The following is an 18,889-nucleotide window of genomic DNA, read 5'->3' on the forward strand; positions in this document are numbered from 1 at the left end:
AGGATCTATTGTCTTGATACACTTGTATAGGACATTTCACAGAAACTCTGATGTCCTTAAACAGTTGCATCAACCATTCACAATCCATGAGTGAAAATGACAGAGCATTGAGTTCTGCTTCACAGGAACTTAGGCTTACTTAGGCCTTGAAGACCCATTTGCTGCCAACCAGTCTCATTCCTGGGACTACCGGTACCAGTTCCCAAGTTTGGTTCCTATTCAAGGAATCAACTTCAGCCTTCATGGCATTAAGCCAAGGCTCAGCATCTTTAGAGGTTAACTCCTGAACCTCTTTGAAGCTTGAAGGTTCCCACACCTTCTCTGAGCTACTAAGAACAGCAGTTGCCGTTTTAGCAAACTCATCAGCAAATCTCTTTGGAGGTTTGCCCTTCGTCGCCCTTTCAGATCTGTGTACTAGACGCAAGTCTTCTGGCCTCATCTCCTCCTTCTTAGGAGAAAAGTGACCAATGGTGAACAGTGGTTCTTCCAGTTCATTGTCAGACGCATCAGATGGTCTGACTGAGGCCTTTGCGCTCTTATAGTCTGCTGTCATCACTGTCGCTGACATCAGCAGCAGCGCCGCCCACTGAACTGGAATCCGAACTCTGATCATCATCATCATCATCCTCATCCTCAGCTTCCTCTTCTAACTCAACATCAGCTGCTTTTTTCACATCACCTTCATCTTCCTCTGGATAACTCTGGAAAATTCCCACATTTCCCCCCCACTTAGGATTGTACTCAACACTCTTTGTGAACTTAATGGACTTAGAATCAGCATTAGACACAACAGCACCATTGTCATCATAAGTTATACAGAACAATCCATCTATAAACTTTGCATGCAAAATGTCCTCTTTGCCTTTCCTAATGACACAGACGCTCCTCTTGAAGGAAATCTCAAAACCACGCCCAGTCAGCTGTGGGACACTGAGGAAATTGTCTGCAGCACCTGGAACATAAAGTACACCTTTGATGGTTGTGTGCAGACTTGCCAGTCTCACAGTCCCTTCTCCTGCGATTCGCAACGTCTTTCCGTCAGCCAGGTGGATCTCACCATCTTGTATTTAAAAGAAACAAAGTATTTGAAAAATGAAAGTAATCTTTTTTTTCTTGTTGGTCCTGCTTTCAAAAGATGGATACAAATAGAAATTGTCTCCTCTAGAGGGAACTTGTTAATTTGTTGCTGGAGTCGATCTGGGGATTTCACAGCTGTAAGATTATGATCGTGAGACCAGACTCTGACCTTGAATAAAAATGTGTTTACAAGAAGTTTTGGTGCTTGCTCATTGCAAGACAAGCGCTTTGCTGGAGCAGATGCATGAGAAGATGGATTTGATGACTGTTGCAGTTAAAAACTTTGGACAAACAGCGAATACCCATATAGAAACCATTCAGGAACCAGCCCAGGAACCTGTGTTGACAGGGCAAGCGCAAGTGCAGAAGATAATGGAGGAGGTTGCTGTTGAACCTCAAGTAACACAAATGAAGAGATCCGAGGCCTTGCAGGAGCATAAGCCGTTGTTCTTGAAATTTGAATCTGGAGTGGACCAGGGGGGGGTCTGGAGTTGTGAGGGCTCTTAATTTTGGAAGGACTTTGAAACATGCTTTTAAATACTTTCTGGATTACAGTGTTGACTGTGGGGTAATGGGACTGTGGGGAATGGGCTGATCTGCTGAGGAGAGATGGAGATATTTTTGGATTGGAGTCCCCCCTGAGACCTACCCCCCAATGAGAAAGGAAAGAAATTAAGAAAAAGATCAACAGAAGACAAAGTAAAGTGCAGATATAAACAAGAAGAAGATCTGCAGAAGGGACATGGAAATGACTTAAGAGCCTCGGACATAAGATTACCAGGTTGAGGGACTAGATGGAATGGACAAGAAGGACTGACAAAACCCGAGACCAGGAAGAAGAGACGTTGGATGAAGATTGGAAGAAAGTTTTTAAAAAATTATTTTGAGAATTAGTGTAAAATTAAGGAGTATTAGGAAAAATGTTGGAATGAAACTATTTGGCTTTAGTAGAAATGATATAAGAAGTTATGTATATTAAGTTTTAAGTTTTAAGGTTTTTTTTTATGGTAAGATAAGGTTAAATAAATTAAGGTAAATTGAATGACAGAATATAGTGAAAGATGGAAAGGATTTGTTGAGTTAATTAAAAGGTTAGATCGTTAAGATAAATTATATAACAAAAATTGAGAAAGATGGAAAGAATTTGCTGAAACAATAAATTAAACTAGAATACAAAAAGGGAGGTGTGAGGAGGTCGATGAAACAAGTAATCGAAAGATAAAGATATGGAACATTGGATGTGTGTTTTAATGTTATTGTGTTTTTATTTTTTTGCTGTATTGTATTTTTTATGCTTTTCTTTTTATCTTTGTCAAATTTTTTGTTGTTTTTTTCTCTCTCTTTTTTCTGTAATTCTTAAACTTTTAATAAATATCATTTTTTAAAAAAATAAAAAAACAGAAACATCCTGTGAACAGGAAATACGCAGACTCTGTGACTCACAAAGCCTGCTCCCTTTTAAGGTGGAACGGAAATATCCTAACAGCAGCACCCCTCTTGTCACTTTTCCCCAGGATGATGAGGAACCATGAACGAGTCCTCTTTGGGTTCGGTCAGTCAAATCCACCTAACAGTTACCTCATTCAGCCCACATTTTACCATCTTCCTCACATAAATATCACAGGGGACTTTGTCAAAAGCCTTACTGAAATCAAAACACACTACAAAATTTGTAACTCCATCCAAAAAAGGGGAGGAGAGATTTCTCTGGCTTGACTTGTTTTTGAGAAAGCCATGCTTTCATCCTTTGTGTTTCTGTTGTGAAATCTTCAGGAGAAAGGCACATAAACTTTAAAAATGATAATAAATAAGGATATTGACAAGCTGGAACATGTGCAAAGGAGAGCGATTTATGTATTTATTTAATTTGTATACCACCCGACCCAGTGATGCCAACTTGAATAAAATATAGGTGGGGGGGCCAGGTAAGGCCCCCCTTGCACAATCAATGACATGATGCATGCACACCATTTGAATGGCAATGCCTACCAACTGGGGGTTTCCCAACTGGTTGCAAATGGGATCAGTTCCGGAGCCATGTTCACAACCTGAAAGGAACACAATCCACATCTGCGTGTCTGCGCATGCGTGGGTCGCAATTTGCCGCTTCTGCACATTCGTGTGATGTCATTTTACATGTCTGCACATGTGTGAGTGGCAAAACCTGGAAGTAAACCCTTTCAGCCACTTCCGGGTCACTGCGGGATGCAACCTGAAAAGACGTAACCTGAAACAAATGTAACAAGAGGTACGACTGTATATTATGGGGGGGGGGGCAAAGACCCATCGGCCTCTAAAAGTCGACTCCTGTTCCCACATGTCTCAGGACGGTTACAACATAAAAAGACAATATAAAAACACAAAATACACATCTGTAACCCCCGTCCCTACCACATTTTAAAAGGGCATTAGATGTCAATCAGCCCAAGGCCTGGTTAACAAGGTGCGGATTTGCCTGGCTCCTAAAGCTATATAATCGTTTTTCCAACGTTTGTATGAATTCTCTGATGCTTAGTGAGATGGGAGCTCTGACTGAAGCTCTTTCCACATTCCATGCACTGATAGAGTTTCTCCCCTGTATGAATTCTCTGATGGGAAGTGAGATAGTGGCTGTAACTGAAGCTCTTTCCACATTGCATGCACTGATAGGGTTTCTCCCCTGTATGAATTCTCTGATGGGAAGTGAGAGAGGAGCTCTGAGTGAAGCTCTTTCCACATTCCACGCACTGATAGGGTTTCTCCCCTGTATGAATTCTTTGATGGGAAGTGAGATCGGAGCTCTTACTGAAGCTCTTTCCACATTCCACACACTGATAAGGTTTCTCCCCTGTATGAATTCTCTGATGCCTAGTGAGAGAGGAGCTCATGCTGAAGCTCTTTCCACATTCCCCACACTGATAGGGTTTCTCCCCTGTATGAATTCTCTGATGCATAGTGAGATTGGAGCTCTTACTGAAGCTCTTTCCACATTCCACACACTGATAGGGTTTCTCTCCTGTATGAATTCTTCGATGGGAACTGAGATAGGAGCTCGTATTGAAGCTCTTTCCACATTCCAGGCACTGATAGGGTTTCTCCCCAGTATGAATTCTCTGATGGGAAGTGAGATGGTGGCTGTAACTGAAGCTCTTTCCACATTCCACACACTGATAGGGTTTCTCCCCTCTATGAATTCTTTGATGGAAAGTGAGAGAGGAGCTCTTACTGAAGCTCTTTCCACATTCCACACACTGATAGGGTTTCTCTCCTGTATGAATTCTTCGATGGGAACTGAGATAGGAGCTCGTATTGAAGCTCTTTCCACATTCCACGCACTGATAGGGTTTCTCCCCTCTATGAATTCTTTGATGGAAAGTGAGAGAGGAGCTCTTACTGAAGCTCTTTCCACATTCCACGCACTGATAGGGTTTCTCCCCTGTATGAATTCTCTGATGGGAAGTGAGATGGTGGCTGCAACTGAAGCTCTTTCCACATTCCACACACTGATAGGGTTTCTCCCCAGTATGAATTCTCTGATGGGAAGTGAGATGGTGGCTGTAACTGAAGCTCTTTCCACATTCCACACACTGATAGGGTTTCTCCCCTCTATGAATTCTTTGATGGAAAGTGAGAGAGGAGCTCTTACTGAAGCTCTTTCCACATTCCACGCACTGATAGGGTTTCTCCCCTGTATGAATTCTCTGATGCATAGTGAGATCGGAGCTCTGACTGAAGCTCTTTCCACATTCCACACACTGATAAGGTTTCTCCCCTGTATGAATTCTCTGATGCCTAGTGAGAGAGGAGCTCATGCTGAAGCTCTTTCCACATTCCCCACACTGATAGGGTTTCTCCCCTGTATGAATTCTCTGATGCATAGTGAGATGGGAGCTCTTACTGAAGCTCTTTCCACATTCCACACACTGATAGGGTTTCTCTCCTGTATGAATTCTTCGATGGGAACTGAGATAGGAGCTCGTATTGAAGCTCTTTCCACATTCCACGCACTGATAGGGTTTCTCCCCTGTATGAATTCTTTGATGGGAAGTGAGATCAGAAATCTGTCTGAAGCTCCTTCCACATTCCATGCACTGATAGGTTTTCTCCCCTGTATGAATTCTCTGATGGGAAATGAGATGGGAGCCCAGACTGAAGCTCTTTTCAAATTCAAAGCACTGATAGGGTTTCTCCCCTTTATGAATTTTCTGATGGGAAGTGAGATTGAAGCTTTTCCTGAAGCTCTTTCCACATTCCATGCACTGATAGGGTTTCTTTCCAATGAGAATTCTTGGTTGGGAAGTGAGAGAGGAGCTCTCACTGCTGCTCTCTCCAAATTCCAAATTTTTGCATGGCTTCTCCTCTCCGGGGGTTTTGTCATGTTCATCCCTGTTCTTGTTTTCCAATTCATCAAAATCTGCAATGGAGACAAAAAAGGGATTAGAGGCTCAGGAACAAATCAAGAAGAACTGAAGGGAGTGGGGTGTTTGTTCGTTGCCTTTGTTGGTTGTCATTAACCAACATTTTTATTAATATATTCTGATGGATTGATGAATGTCGATTTGTTTAATATACAATAGTGGCCAAAACTGTGGAAGCCTTTTGGGGGGAAAGTGTATTTCAGATATTTGATGGCTCATAACGCCACTTTGTTTTGAGTAATACCTTAGAATTATGTATCAATGGAAAGATAATTTAATGAAGAATGTAATCTGTATCTGTATTCTATCAAAAGTCAAAACTGAATAACCAGAAAAAGGAAGCACAACTTGCTTAGGTTGACTTTTGACAGTGTGTTGTGTGATGGCTATCATGTTGGTTGGTTATTTGTTGTTTTTTCATTTAGTGGTTTGTAAAACATAATAAAATTAAAGAAATGGCACAAGAAGTTGACTGGACACCCAGAAAGTGATGTAAAATAGTACTATTAAGTGAAAAAGGCTACAGTTATGAAGAAATTAGAAGAAAGATGGAGGATTCTTTTTCTTTTTCCAATTTTATCCAATTTTGTTTTAAAAAGTACTGTATTTTTTGCTCCATAGGGCGCATGGGGGGGAAATCAAGGAAAAAACTTATTTCTCCCCCCAGCCCCAAAGAGCAATGAAGCCAAGAAAACGAGCGGGCTCCATCCCGCGGGCTGTCTTGGCTTCCTCTTTAGCTGTGCCAACCTCTCCAGCCGGGAGAGGCTGCGTACGGCTTTGGCAGAAGCCAAGACAGCGAGCGGGATGGATCCCGCTCGCTGTCTTGGCTTCGTTTTTAGCCGCGGGGCTGGGGCGGGGTCCCCCGACCCCAGCCCCCAGAACAGGTCCAGGAGCAGCGGCAAGATTGAGCGCAACCTTGCCGCCACTCCCGGAGCTTGCGGGGCTGGGGACGGGCTTCCCCCACCCCAACCCCCAGAACAGGCAGCTATCCGCAAGCCTTCCGAGCACAGTGGGAACTCCTGCTGCACTCGGAAGGCTTGTGGATAGCTGCCTGAAGCCCCTAGAGTGCAGCCTTTGATGCCTCCGCAGAGAAGCAGGGTGAAGGCACCCCGCTGCCCTGCGGAGGCTTTGCGCAGCTATCCCAAAGCTAGAACAGTGAGACGGAGCGCTGCGCAGCCTGCATTCGCTCTACAGGATGCACACACATTTCCTCTCAATTTTTGGAGGGGGAAAAGTGCGTCCTATAGAGCGAAAAATACGGTATATAGCATTTTATTAGAGTGGGAAACCAAAGATGAAGAGGTTAAATCAGTCATGTTTAAATGGGCTCAGTATGTGGGACACAACATTCAGGTTGCAAGTTGGGGGAAATTGTGGAAAGTTGACATAAAATTTACAGATTGTATATTATTAAGAGAAATTTACATGAAAATGATGTATAGATGGTATATCACACCAGTGAAAATGGCAAAGATGTTTAAGAAAGAAAATAAGAGATGCTGGAGATGTAAAGAAAAGGAAGGAACATTTTATCATATGTGGTGGGAATGCAAATGCATTAAAAAATATTGGGAAATGATATATAATGAACTGAAAAAAATGTTTAAAATGAGCTTTGGTAAACATCCTGAAGCCTTTCTGTTAGGTATCTCAAATCAAGAGCTGCCAAAAGAAAAATGGACATTATTTATGTATGCTACAACAGTGGCAAGAATCTTGACTGCACAAAATTGGAAGATGGAAGAAATACCATCAAAAGAACAATGGTAAGAAAAACTGGTGAATTATGCAGAATTGGTTAAGCTAACAGAGAAACTATGAGAGAAGGACAAAAAGGATTTTGAAAGAGTTTGGGAACCATTTACAGGTTATTTGCAGAAACAACAAAATGGATTGGACTCACTGGCAGGGTCTGAATAAACATTCACAACTTTATTATAGTAATAGAAATTTTAACAAAATGATAAGGGAATTTACTTTTATATAAAGCAGGACACAATAAATAAAACTAAATAACTCAGTAGACGGGGAGTTACAGATAGGTAGCCGTGTTGGTCTGCCATAGTCAAAATAAAAAAAATCCTTCCAGTAGCACCTTTAAGACCAACTAAGTTAGTTCTTGGTATGAGCTTTCGTGTGCAAGCACACTTCTTCAGATACACTGAAACAGAAGTTGCCAGATCCTTCTATATAGTGAGAAGGTGGGGAGGGGTATTACTCAGAAGGGTGGTGGGAATGGGAGATTGGCAGATAGCTGAGATGAGCCTGCTGACGACTCTTAACGACTGTAATAGGTCTTACAGGAAAAGGCAAGGGGTGAGAAGGTGAGAAATGGCTTAGTCATGTATAATGGGATAAGAATCCAGTGTCTTTGTTCAAACCAGGTCTCTCCATGGTTTTAAGTTTGGTAATGAGTTGCAATTCAGCAGCTTCTCTTTCCAGTCTATTTCTGAAATTCCTTTGTAGTAAAACAGCTACTTTGAGATCTTGTATAGAATGTCCTGGGAGATTGAAGTGTTCTCCTACTGATTTCTCTGTTTTGTGATTCTTGATGTCAGATTTATGTCCATTTATTCTTTGGCGTAAGGTTTGGCCTGTTTGTCCAATATAGAGAGCTGAAGGACACTGTTGGCATTTGATGCCATACACAATGTTAGATGATGAGCAATTGAATAGTCCCGAGATGGTATGTGTGATGTTGTTGGGGCCAGTAATGGTGTTGTCCGGGTGTATGCGGCAGCAAAGTTGGCATCTGGGTTTATTGCAGGCTCTGGTGCCAGTGTCCGTGTTAAGTCTGGTTGTAGTATTATTGTGGGTTAGGAGTTGTTTAAGATTGGGTGGCTGTCTGTAGGCAATGAAAGGTCTTCCTCCCAGAGCTTGAGAAAGAGAACCTCTCCTGGACAATGACAGTTCTCTTTCTCAAGCTCTTCCAAAGCCTGTGAACTTCCCGGAATTTACTTTCCAACAGCTAGCCATATCACATGATGTCAACAAGCTGGCTGTCTGCAGCTGCGATGTTCTCATATTGTAACAGAGTCAAGGGAAATCCGGAGGACGGGACGGAGAACAATGGTATATAACATCATGATTAAGATATTTTTATTTGTTATAAAATTCAATAAATATTCATTTTTAAAAAAGAAAAAAGAAGAAAGATTGAGGAAAACTTAACCAAAGCTGGCCTTTCTATATTTGTGAAGAGGTATAAGAAGACTCAGTCACTACAAAATCAGACTGGTAAAGGAAGGAAAAGGTGCACAACAGCAAGTGACGATCGAAGGATGAAGAGACTGTGCCTACGTGACAGAAGAAAATCATCCGGGTGTTTACAAGATGACATGGGGCAATGTAAGGTGAAGTTGAGTGCAAGGACTGGTATAATGCTAGAATTCCAACGGAAAAGCCATTATCTCTCAAGCAAAGGTGGAAAAGATTAAACTGGCTAAAACCCATGGTAACTGGTCAGCGGAACAATGGGACAGTGTTATTTGGAGCAATGAGACCCCAATCTCCTTGCTTGGTAGTGATGGTATGACATACGCGAGGAGGAGAATGGGAGATTTACATCCTACTTGCATTACACCGACCGTAAAACACCCAGATAGTGTGATGATCTGGAATTGTATGACAGCAAAAGGTGGGGGCAGAATTTGTGTCATTAATGGGAACGTAAATGCCCCCAAATACATAAATCAAATACTTGAGCCTGAACTGAAGTGTTCTGAATGTGAAATCATATTCCACTGCTGGAATGGCCTGGGAATAGCCCAAGCGAAAATCTTGGGAACCGACTAAAGAAACTTGTTAGTCAGAAGCAACCCAGCAATAAAGCCCAATTAATAGAGGCAATAATTCAGTCTTGGTTTCACATTATTGCAGCTGCAGAACTAAAAACCTTGCTTCACTCCATGGGAAGGCGTTGTAAGGCCGGAATTAAAGCTAAAGGTTACCGAAGTCAGTATTAATTGACATGGTGAGAATTTCTGTATATCTCCTTTTTTCTAAGCGTTTCACATTTCTTTGTAATGACTACTGTTCTAATAAATACTCCTCCATGAAAGTTATTGCATTGCAATCTTCATTAAATTATCTTTGCTATGGTAAGGTAAAGGTAAAGGGACCCTGACCATTAGATCCAGTCGTGACCGACTCTGGGGTTGCGGCGCTCATCTCGCTTTATTGGCCGAGAGAGCCAGTTTGTCCACAGACAGCTTCCGGGTCATGTGGCCAGCATGACTAAGCCGCTTCTGGCGAACCAGAGCAGCGCACGGAAACGCAGTTTACCTTCCCGCCGGAGCGGTACCTATTTATCTATTTGCACTTTGACGTGCTTTCGAACGGCTAGGTTGGGAGGAGCAGGGACCGAGCAACGGGAGCTCACCCCGTTGTGGGGATTCGAACCACCGACCTTCTGATTGGCAAGCCCTAGGCTCTGTGGTTTAACCCACAGCGCCACCCGCGTCCCTTTCCTATGGTATCATTTCCCAAAAAAGTGGTGTTATGAGCCATCAAACACACTTTCAAAAAAGGTTTCCATGATTTTAGCCACTAGTATAAGTTGTTCATGGATCATCCCCTTCATGGATCACTGCCTTGCCATGGCGAAGGGGCTTGAATAACTCAGAGAAGCTATGAGCTATGCCGTGAAGGGCCACCCAAGATGGACAGGTCATAGTGGAGAGTTTTGACCAAACGTGATCCACCTGGAACAGGAACCGGCAAGCCACTCCAGTATCCCTGCCAAGAAAACTCCATGGACAAAGACAACAGGCATCTAAATGTTATGACGCTGGAAGATGAGCCCCTCAGGTCAGAAGGCGTCCAACATGCTACTGAGGAAGAGCGGAGGACAAGTACAAGTAGATTCAGAGCTGATGAAGCGGCTGGGCCAAAGCCGAAAGGACACTCAGTTGCGGATATGCCTGGAAGCGAAAGGAAAGTCCAATGCTGTAAAGAAAAATATTGCATAGGAACCTGGAATGTAAGAATCATGAACCTTGGCAAGTTGGATGTGGTCAAAAATGAGATGGCAAAAATAAATATTGACATCTTGGGCATCAGTGAACTAAAATGGACGGGAATGGGCGAATTCAGTTCGGATGACCATCACATCTACTACTGTGGGCAAGAAACCCGTAAAAGAAATGGAGTGGCCCTCATAGTCAACAAAAGAGTGGCAAAAGCTGTACTGGGATGAAATCTCAAAAATGATAGAATGATCTCGATACGAATCCAAGGCAGACCTTTTAACATCACAGTAATCCAAGTTTATGCACCAACCACTGGTGCTGAAGAAACTGAAATTGACCAATTCTATGAAGACTTACAACACCTTATAGAAATGACACCACCAAAGAAGGATGTTCTTCTCATTATAGGGGATTGGAATGCTAAAGTAGGGAGTCAAGAGATAAAAGGAACAACTGGCAAGTTTGCCCTTGGAGTTCAAAATGAAGCAGGGCAAAGGCTAATAGAGTTCTGCCAAGAGAACAAGCTGGTCATCACAAACACTCTTTTCCAACAACACAAGAGACGACTCCACACATGGACATCACCAGATGGGCAGCATCAAAATCAGATTGATTATATTCTCTGCAGCCAAAGATGGAGAAGCTCTATACAGTCAGCAAAAACAAGACCTGGAGCTGACTGTGGCTCAGATCATCAGCTTCTTATAGCAAAATTCAAGCTTAAACTGAAGAAAGTAGGAAAAACCACTGGGCCGGTAAGATACAATCTAAGTCAAATCCCTTATGAATACACAGTGGAAGTGAGGAACAGGTTTAAGGATTTAGATTTGGTGGACAGAGTGCCTGAAGAACTATGGATGGAGGCTCGTAACATTATACAGGAGGCAGCAACTAAAACCATCCCAATGAAAAGGAAATGCAAGAAAGCAAAGTGGCTGTCCAATGAGGCCTTACAAATAGAGGGGGAGAGAAGGCAAGCAAAATGCGAGGGAGATAGTGAAAGATACAGGAAATTGAATGCAGATTTCCAAAAAATAGCAAGGAGAGACAAGAAGGCCTTCTTAAACGAGCAATGCAAAGAAATAGAGGAAAACAATAGAACGGAATGAGACGGAAACATGGAAGGTGCCTAAAGAAGCCAGGGTGGCTATCTAAAGAACTTTTAACTGAGTTAGGATTAAAAAAGGATGTGTACAAAAAATGGAAAAGGGGGGAACCACCAAAGAGGAATTCAAACAAATAGCCAGCACGTGTAGACACAAAGTCAGAAAAGCTAAAGCACAGAATGAACTCAGGCTTGCTAGAGAGGTTAAAAGCAACAAAAAAGGCTTTTATGGGTATGTCCGTAGCAAAAGGAAGAACAAAGAAACAGTGGGGTCACTCAGAGGAGAAGATGGTGAAATGCAAACAGGGGACACAGAAAGGGCTGAACTCCTCAATGCCTTCTTTGCCTCAGTCTTCTCCGATAAAGAAAACATTGCCCGACCTGAAGAATTTGGAGCAAATGATTCAGCAGAGGAAACACAGCCCAGAATAACTAAGGAGATAGTACAAGAATACTTGGCTAGTTTAGATGTATTCAAGTCTCCAGGGCCAGATGAACTGCATCCAAGAGTATTAAAAGAACTGGCAGATGTGATCTCAGAACCACTGGCAGTCATCTTTGAGAATTCCTGGAGAACAGGCAAAGTCCCAGCAGACTGGAGGAGGGCAAATGTTGTCCCCATTTTCAAAAAGGGGAAAAGAGAGGACCCAAATAATTATCGCCCAGTCAGTCTGACATCAATACCAGGGAAGATTCTGGAGCAGAGCATTAAGCAAACAGTCTGTGAGCACCTAGAAAGGAATGCTGTGATCACCAATAGTCAGCATGGATTTCTGAAAAATAAGTCATGTCAGACTAACCTGATCTCGTTTTTTGACAGAATTACAAGCCTGGTAGATGAAGGGAACGCAGTGGATGTAGCCTACCTTGATTTCAGCAAGGCATTTGACAAGGTGCCCCATGATATTCTTGTAAAGAAGCTGGTAAAATGCGGGCTTGACTATGCTACCACTCAGTGGATTTGTAACTGGCTGACCGACCGAACCCAAAGGGTGCTCATCAATGGTTCCTCTTCATCCTGGAGAAGAGTGACTAGTGGGGTGCCACAGGGTTCTGTCTTGGGCCTGGTCTTATTCAATATCTTTATCAACGACTTGGATGATGGACTCAAGGGCATCCTGATCAAATCTGCAGATGACACCAAACTGGGAGGGGTGGCTAACACCCCAGAGGACAGGATTACACTTCAAAACGACCTTGACAGATTAGAGAACTGGGCCAAAACAAACAAGATGAACTTTAACAGGGAGAAATGTAAAGTATTGCACTTGGGCAAAAAAAATGAGAGGCGCAAATACAAGATGGGTGACACCTGCCTTGAGAGCAGTACATGTGAAAAGGATCTAGGAGTCTTGGTTGACCACAAACTTGACATGAGCCAACAGTGTGACGCGGCAGCTAAAAAAGCCAATGCAATTCCGGGCTGCATCAATAGGAGTATAGCATCTAGATCAAGGGAAGTAATAGTGCCACTGTATTCTGCTCTGGTCAGACCTCACCTGGAGTACTGTGTCCAGTTCTGGGCACCACAGTTCAAGAAGGACACTGACAAACTGGAACGTGTCCAGAGGAGGGCAACCAAAATAGTCAAAGGCCTGGAAACGATGCCTTATGAGGAACGGCTAAGGGAGCTGGGCATGTTTAGCCTGGAGAAGAGGAGGTTAAGGGGTGATATGATAGCCATGTTCAAGTATATAAAAGGATGTCATATAGAGGAGGGAAAAAGGTTGTTTTCTGCTGCTCCAGAGAATAATAATAATAATAATAATAAATTTTATTTATATCCCGCCCTCCCCAGCCGAAGCCGGGCTCAGGGCGGCTAACAACACTAAAATAGTGCAACATTATAAAAACATCAAAGAATTAATTAAAATCAAAATTGATGGCAACCATAAACTAAAGTATTGTAAAGATTGCCAAAGGAGGGAGTCAGGCTGCGCCCTGACCAAAGGCCTGGTGGAACAGCTCTGTCTTGCAGGCCCTGCGGAAAGATGTCAAGTCCTGGAGGGCCCTTGTCTCTTGTGACAGAGCGTTCCACCAGGATGGAGCCGCAGCCGAAAAAGCCCTGGCTCTAGTTGAGGCCAGCCTAACCTCTCTGAGGCCTGGGACCTTCAAGATGTTTTTATTTGAAGACCGTAAGTTCCTCTGTGGGGCATACCAGGAGAGGCGGTCCCGTAGATACGAGGGTCCTAGGCCGTATAGGGCTTTGAAGGTTAAAACCAGCACCTTAAACCTGATCCTGTACTCCACCGGGAGCCAGTGCAGCTGGTATAGCACCGGATGAATGTGATCCCGCAGCGAAGACCCCGTAAGGAGTCTCGCTGCGGCATTCTGCACCCGCTGGAGTTTCTGGGTCAGTCTCAGGGGCAGCCCCACGTAGAGCGAGTTACAATAATCCAGTCTGGAGGTGACCGTCGCGTGGATCACAGTGGCTAGGTCAGGGCGAGAGAGGTAAGGAGCCAACTGCTTAGCTTGGCGGAGATGAAAAAATGCCGCCTTTGTTATAGCTGCAATCTGCGCCTCCATGGAGAGGGAGGTATCGAAGATTACACCCAAACTCTTAACGGACGGTGCTGGCACTAATTGCACCCCCGCAAGAGATGGGAGTTGCCCCCTCAATCCCATATCGTCCCGTCCCAGCCAGAGGACCTCTGTCTTCAAAGGATTTAACTTCAACCGGCTCCCACGTAACCATCCAGCCACAGCTTCCAAGCATCTGATCAGTGTGTCTGGGGCCGAGTCAGGATGGCCATCCATCAACAGATAGAGTTGGGTGTCATCAGCATACTGATGGCAGCCCAGCCCAAAACTCCGGACAAGCTGGGCGAGGGGGCGCATAAAGATGTTAAAAAGCATCGGGGAGAGTATCGCACCCTGGGGCACTCCACACACCAAGGAGTGGCGGGATGACAGTTCCCCCCCAAGCACCACCCTCTGTCCCCGACCAGAGAGAAACGAGCGCAGCCATTGAAGGACTGTGCCCTGGATCCCCATGTCGGCAATGGAGCAATGGATCCAAACTACAAGAAAGAAGATTCCACCTAAACATTAGAAAGAACTTCCTGACAGTAAGAGCTGTTCGACAGTGGAATTTGCTGCCAAGGAGTGTGGTGGAGTCTCCTTCTTTGGAGGTCTTTAAGCAGAGGCTTGACAACCATATGTCAGGAGTGCTCTGATGGTGTTTCCTGCTTGGCAGGGGGTTGGACTCGATGGCCCTTGTGGTCTCTTCCAACTCTATGATTCTATGATTCTATGTGTTGAAGCCACCCAGAGGAGCTGGGGCAACCCAGCCAGATGGGCAGGGGATAAATAAAAATTATTACTATTACTATCACTGCTATTACTACCTGAGATTCAATAAGCCTGGCTCTTCTCTGGGACGGATTTTGTTTGGCCCAGTCATGGCATCCCCTCCATCTCCAGTGTCAGTCATCTCTTTGGTCAACCCAAGACTGACAGCAGCAAAAACAAAAACAGAAAACCTGACAGAAACTACTTATCTTTCCTAACAACTCTTAAGTTGACATTTAAGATGCCTGGGCAGTTCTGACCAGCCGAATCGTAGTATAAAAAGGCAGAACTGGTGGAAGATTTTTGACAGAAAAAACTGTAATTTGCTGTTCAAGGTTTATTGTGGGGGCATTAGGTTCCCAGGTGTTGTGGGGGGCGCCGTTGAGCTCTGTGAAAATATATGAGGTTTGTCACATAGAGGTATTTTTTGAATTTCCTGGCAGATAGGACGATCCCACAGGGAGCCTTACCAAGAGAGGCCACGATCCCACAAATCTCCTCCATGACGTCCTTATGCAGAGCTCTCTGGTCAGGATCCAGCAACGGCCACTCCTCGTCCGTGAAACGAACAGCGACATCTTCAAAGCACACTGGACCCTAAAAGAAAAGGGAAATGTCCTCCTCTGAGACAGCAGAAATATGACCTGCTACACAATGCTCTGTTGTTTCCTTCCTGTTAATGCAGCCGCTGGGAGAGATCATCCGGGGGTTTGGGCTGGGTGTTCATCAGTATGCGGATGATACCCAGCTCTACCTCTCTTTCAAATCAGAACCAGTAAAGGCGGTGAAGGTCCTGTGCGAGTGCCTGGAGGTGGTTGGTTGGTGGATGGATGGTGGTTACCTCTCTCGCCCTGACCTAGCCACTGTGATCCACGTGACGGTCACCTCCAGACTGGATTATTGTAACTCGCTCTACGTGGGGCTGCCCTTGAGACTGACCCAGAAACTCCAGCGGGTGCAGAATGCTGCAGCGAGACTCCTTACAAGGTCTTCGCTGCGAGATCACATTCACCCGGTGCTATACCAGCTGCACTGGCTCCCGGTGGAGTACAGGATCAGGTTTAAGGTGCTGGTTTTAACCTTTAAAGCCCTATACGGCCTAGGACCCTCGTACCTACGGGACCGCCTCTCCTGGTATGCCCCACAGAGAAACTTACGGTCTTCAAATAAAAACATCTTGAAGGTCCCAGGCCACAGAGGGGTTAGGCTGGCCTCAACTAGAGCCAGGGCTTTTTCGGCTGTGGCTCCAATCTGGTGGAACACTCTGTCACAAGAGACCAGGGCCCTGTGGGACTTGACATCTTTCCGCAGGGCCTGCAAGACAGAGCTGTTCCACCAGGCCTTTGGCCAGGGCACAGCCTGACTCCCTCCCTCGGCAATCTTCGCGGAGCTCTGGTCCAATGGTTGCCAGTGGCTTGAATTAATAAATTTTATAATGAATGATTTTAGAATGTTGTTTATGCTGTACTTTTGTACTGTTTTATTGTTGTTAGCCGCCCTGAGCCCGGCTTCGGCTGGGGAGGGCGGGATATAAATAAAATTTATTATTATTATTATTATTATTATTATTGAGGTCGAATCCTGACAAGACAGAAGTACTGTTTTGGGGGGACGGGGGTGGGTGGGTGGGTGTGGGGGACTCCCTGGTCCTGAATGGGGTAATTATGCCCCTGAAGGACCAGGTGCGCAGCCTGGGAGTCAATTTGGACTCACAGCTGTCCATGGAGGCGCAGGTCAATTCTGTATCCAGGGCAGCTGTCTCCCAGCTCCATCTGGTACGCAGGATGAGACCCCTCCTGCCCGTGGACTGTCTCGCCAGAGTGGTGCATGCTCTGGTTATCTCCCGCTCGGACTACTGCCATGCGCTCTACCTGGGACTACCTTTGAAGGTGACCTGGAAACTACAACTAATCCAGAATGCGGCAGCTAGACTGGTGACTGGGAGCAGTCATTTTTTTGTAAATAGGTGGTACTCCACCTTGTGGTTTTCAAATCATTCTGCCTATGCAACATCCCAGTTTGCCTGATGGAAGGATCCACTTTCTCCTCTCCTCATGTGTTGTTCTGGGGAGGTTCCCTCCCAGTGCCCTGGAGCCAAATTCAAGGGGTTCATGGGGGCATGGAGAGGGGGAGGAATGGGGGGGCAGGCCCCATTTTGCAGGGGATGGGGCTGGCTAGGAGAATCCTGGACACTATTTGTAATCATCTGTCCACTGCTTAGAAGCTTATTTTAGCATTCAGTGTTCAATATAGAAATAAAAGAAGCCTAGTCTGGATGGTCATCTGTCTTGGATGATCTAGCTGAGAATCCTGCAATGCAGGGGGTTGGACTTGATGACCCTTGGTGTCCCTTTCAACTCTAGAATTCTATGAAAACAGCAACTACAGATGAATCCTACTGGCGATATTCAGAAGGCTGGTGTAAAGGTGGTGTTTCCCCTGCACAGTAACACTTTGGCACAGTCAGTGTGGTATTTACAGTCTTTATTACACACGGCATTTTTTCATCTCCGCCAAGCTAAGCAGTTGGCCCCTTGTCTCTCTCGCCCTGACCTAGCCACTGTGATCCACGTGACGGTCACCTCCAGACTGAATTATTGTAACTCGCTCTACGTGGGGCTGCCCTTGAGACTGACCCAGAAACTCCAGCGGGTGCAGAATGCTGCAGCGAGACTCCTTACGGGGTCTTCGCTGCGAGATCACATTCACCCGGTGCTATACCAGCTGCACTGGCTCCCGGTGGAGTACAGGATCAGGTTTAAGGTGCTGGTTTTAACCTTTAAAGCCCTATACGGCCTAGGACCCTCGTACCTACGGGACCGCCTCTCCTGGTATGCCCCACAGAGAAACTTACGGTCTGCAAATAAAAACATCCTGAAGGTCCCAGGCCTCAGAGAGGTTAGGCTGTCCTCAACTAGAGCCAGGGCTTTCTCGGCTGCGGCTCCAATCTGGTGGAACGCTCTGTCACAAGAGACTAGGGCCCTGCGGGACCTGACATCTTTCCACAAGGCCTGCAAGACAGAGTTGTTCCACCAGGACTTTGGTCAGGGCGCAGCCTGACTCCCTCCTCTGGCAACCTGCACAGAACTTTGCTTAACTGTTGCCATTAATTTGATTTTAATTAATTTTTATAATGAAATGTTTTAGAATGTTGGATTATTTGATTGTTTGATTATTTGTTTGTTGTTAGCCGCCCTGAGCCTGGCTTTGGCTGGGGAGGGCGGGATATAAATAATTTTTTTTATTATTATTATTATTATATACAAGAAACAGCTACAGTTCAGAATTACGCGTCCAAACCTGTTGAGTCAGATTCGGGGAGCGGCTTCCTACGATTCCCGCGCAAGACGTCATTGATCTTTACGTTTCATTTCCCTTCTTCTCTGTGCTGATTTGAAAGCCCCCTCCCTTCCGGAGTCTCAGCTTCCTCCCTGAGCCTCTAGGTGGTTGAGGGGATCTTCAGCATCCCTGAGCCCCGGCTCCCCCTGACTGCTCTCCGCCCCCTGTTCTGCCTCTTCTGTCCATTACTCCTCCAAATCCTCCCTGACAGCTGGCGCCACAGAGTTGTATGGGCAGGAAAACCCACAGTTCACAGCTGGAGTTAACTCTTTATCAGCAAGAACACGATATTCACAGACTTGGCTGAGTTTCAGGCCTCATGAGAACAGCAGCTCATTCCCTGAGGGTATGTGTAGGCCCCTGGCTCCCCACAGCTTTCCAAGTCCCCTCCTCTCTGGGGTTTCTGGCAAGGGATCAAATAGTGCGCCAGTGTGCAGCCTGCCTTTGCTCCTCCATTGTCAGACGTCTCCTGGCTCTGAGAGACAAGCAGGGAGGGTGGCTTCTGGCAGAAGGAGAGGTAGCCACCAATGGCTCCTCCTTCTCCTGACTCACGTCTGCCTCTCGACTTTCCTCTCCCTCTTGCCTCCTCCTCTTCTGCCTCTGATTCTGCACTGCATTCTGCCACAGAGTCTCCCAGCTCATTAAGCCCTGTTACCCCTTTAGCTTCTGACATCTCCTCTTCCCAGACTTCTCCTCTTCTCCCTCTGACC

At 45.3% G+C, this 18,889-nt stretch overlaps 1 protein-coding gene across 8 annotated transcripts in view; it reads right to left on the minus strand.

Moving 5' to 3' along the window:
* The window catches only part of LOC308475059 (uncharacterized protein), a 343,827-nt gene that overhangs the window by 21,904 nt on the left and 303,034 nt on the right, over nucleotides 1-18,889 (minus strand). For 2 of the 8 annotated variants that reach the window (XM_081001833.1, XM_081001835.1), the window contains exons 5-6: nucleotides 15,311-15,437; nucleotides 2,906-5,470 (exon numbers count right to left, since the gene is read on the minus strand). The exons of 5 other annotated variants lie outside the window; for them this stretch is intronic. In XM_081001833.1, coding sequence (XP_080857959.1) covers nucleotides 3,546-5,470; nucleotides 15,311-15,437 — 2,052 coding nt within the window. In that variant the 3' untranslated portion in view covers nucleotides 2,906-3,545. Of the gene's footprint in view, nucleotides 1-2,905; nucleotides 5,471-15,310; nucleotides 15,438-18,889 lie in introns of those variants that run through there. One more of the 8 variants, XM_081001834.1, reaches the window with a different exon arrangement.

The sequence above is a fragment of the Podarcis pityusensis genome (genome assembly GCF_964106645.2).
Source record: "Podarcis pityusensis genome assembly, chromosome: 4".
Lineage (NCBI taxonomy): Eukaryota > Metazoa > Chordata > Lepidosauria > Squamata > Lacertidae > Podarcis > Podarcis pityusensis.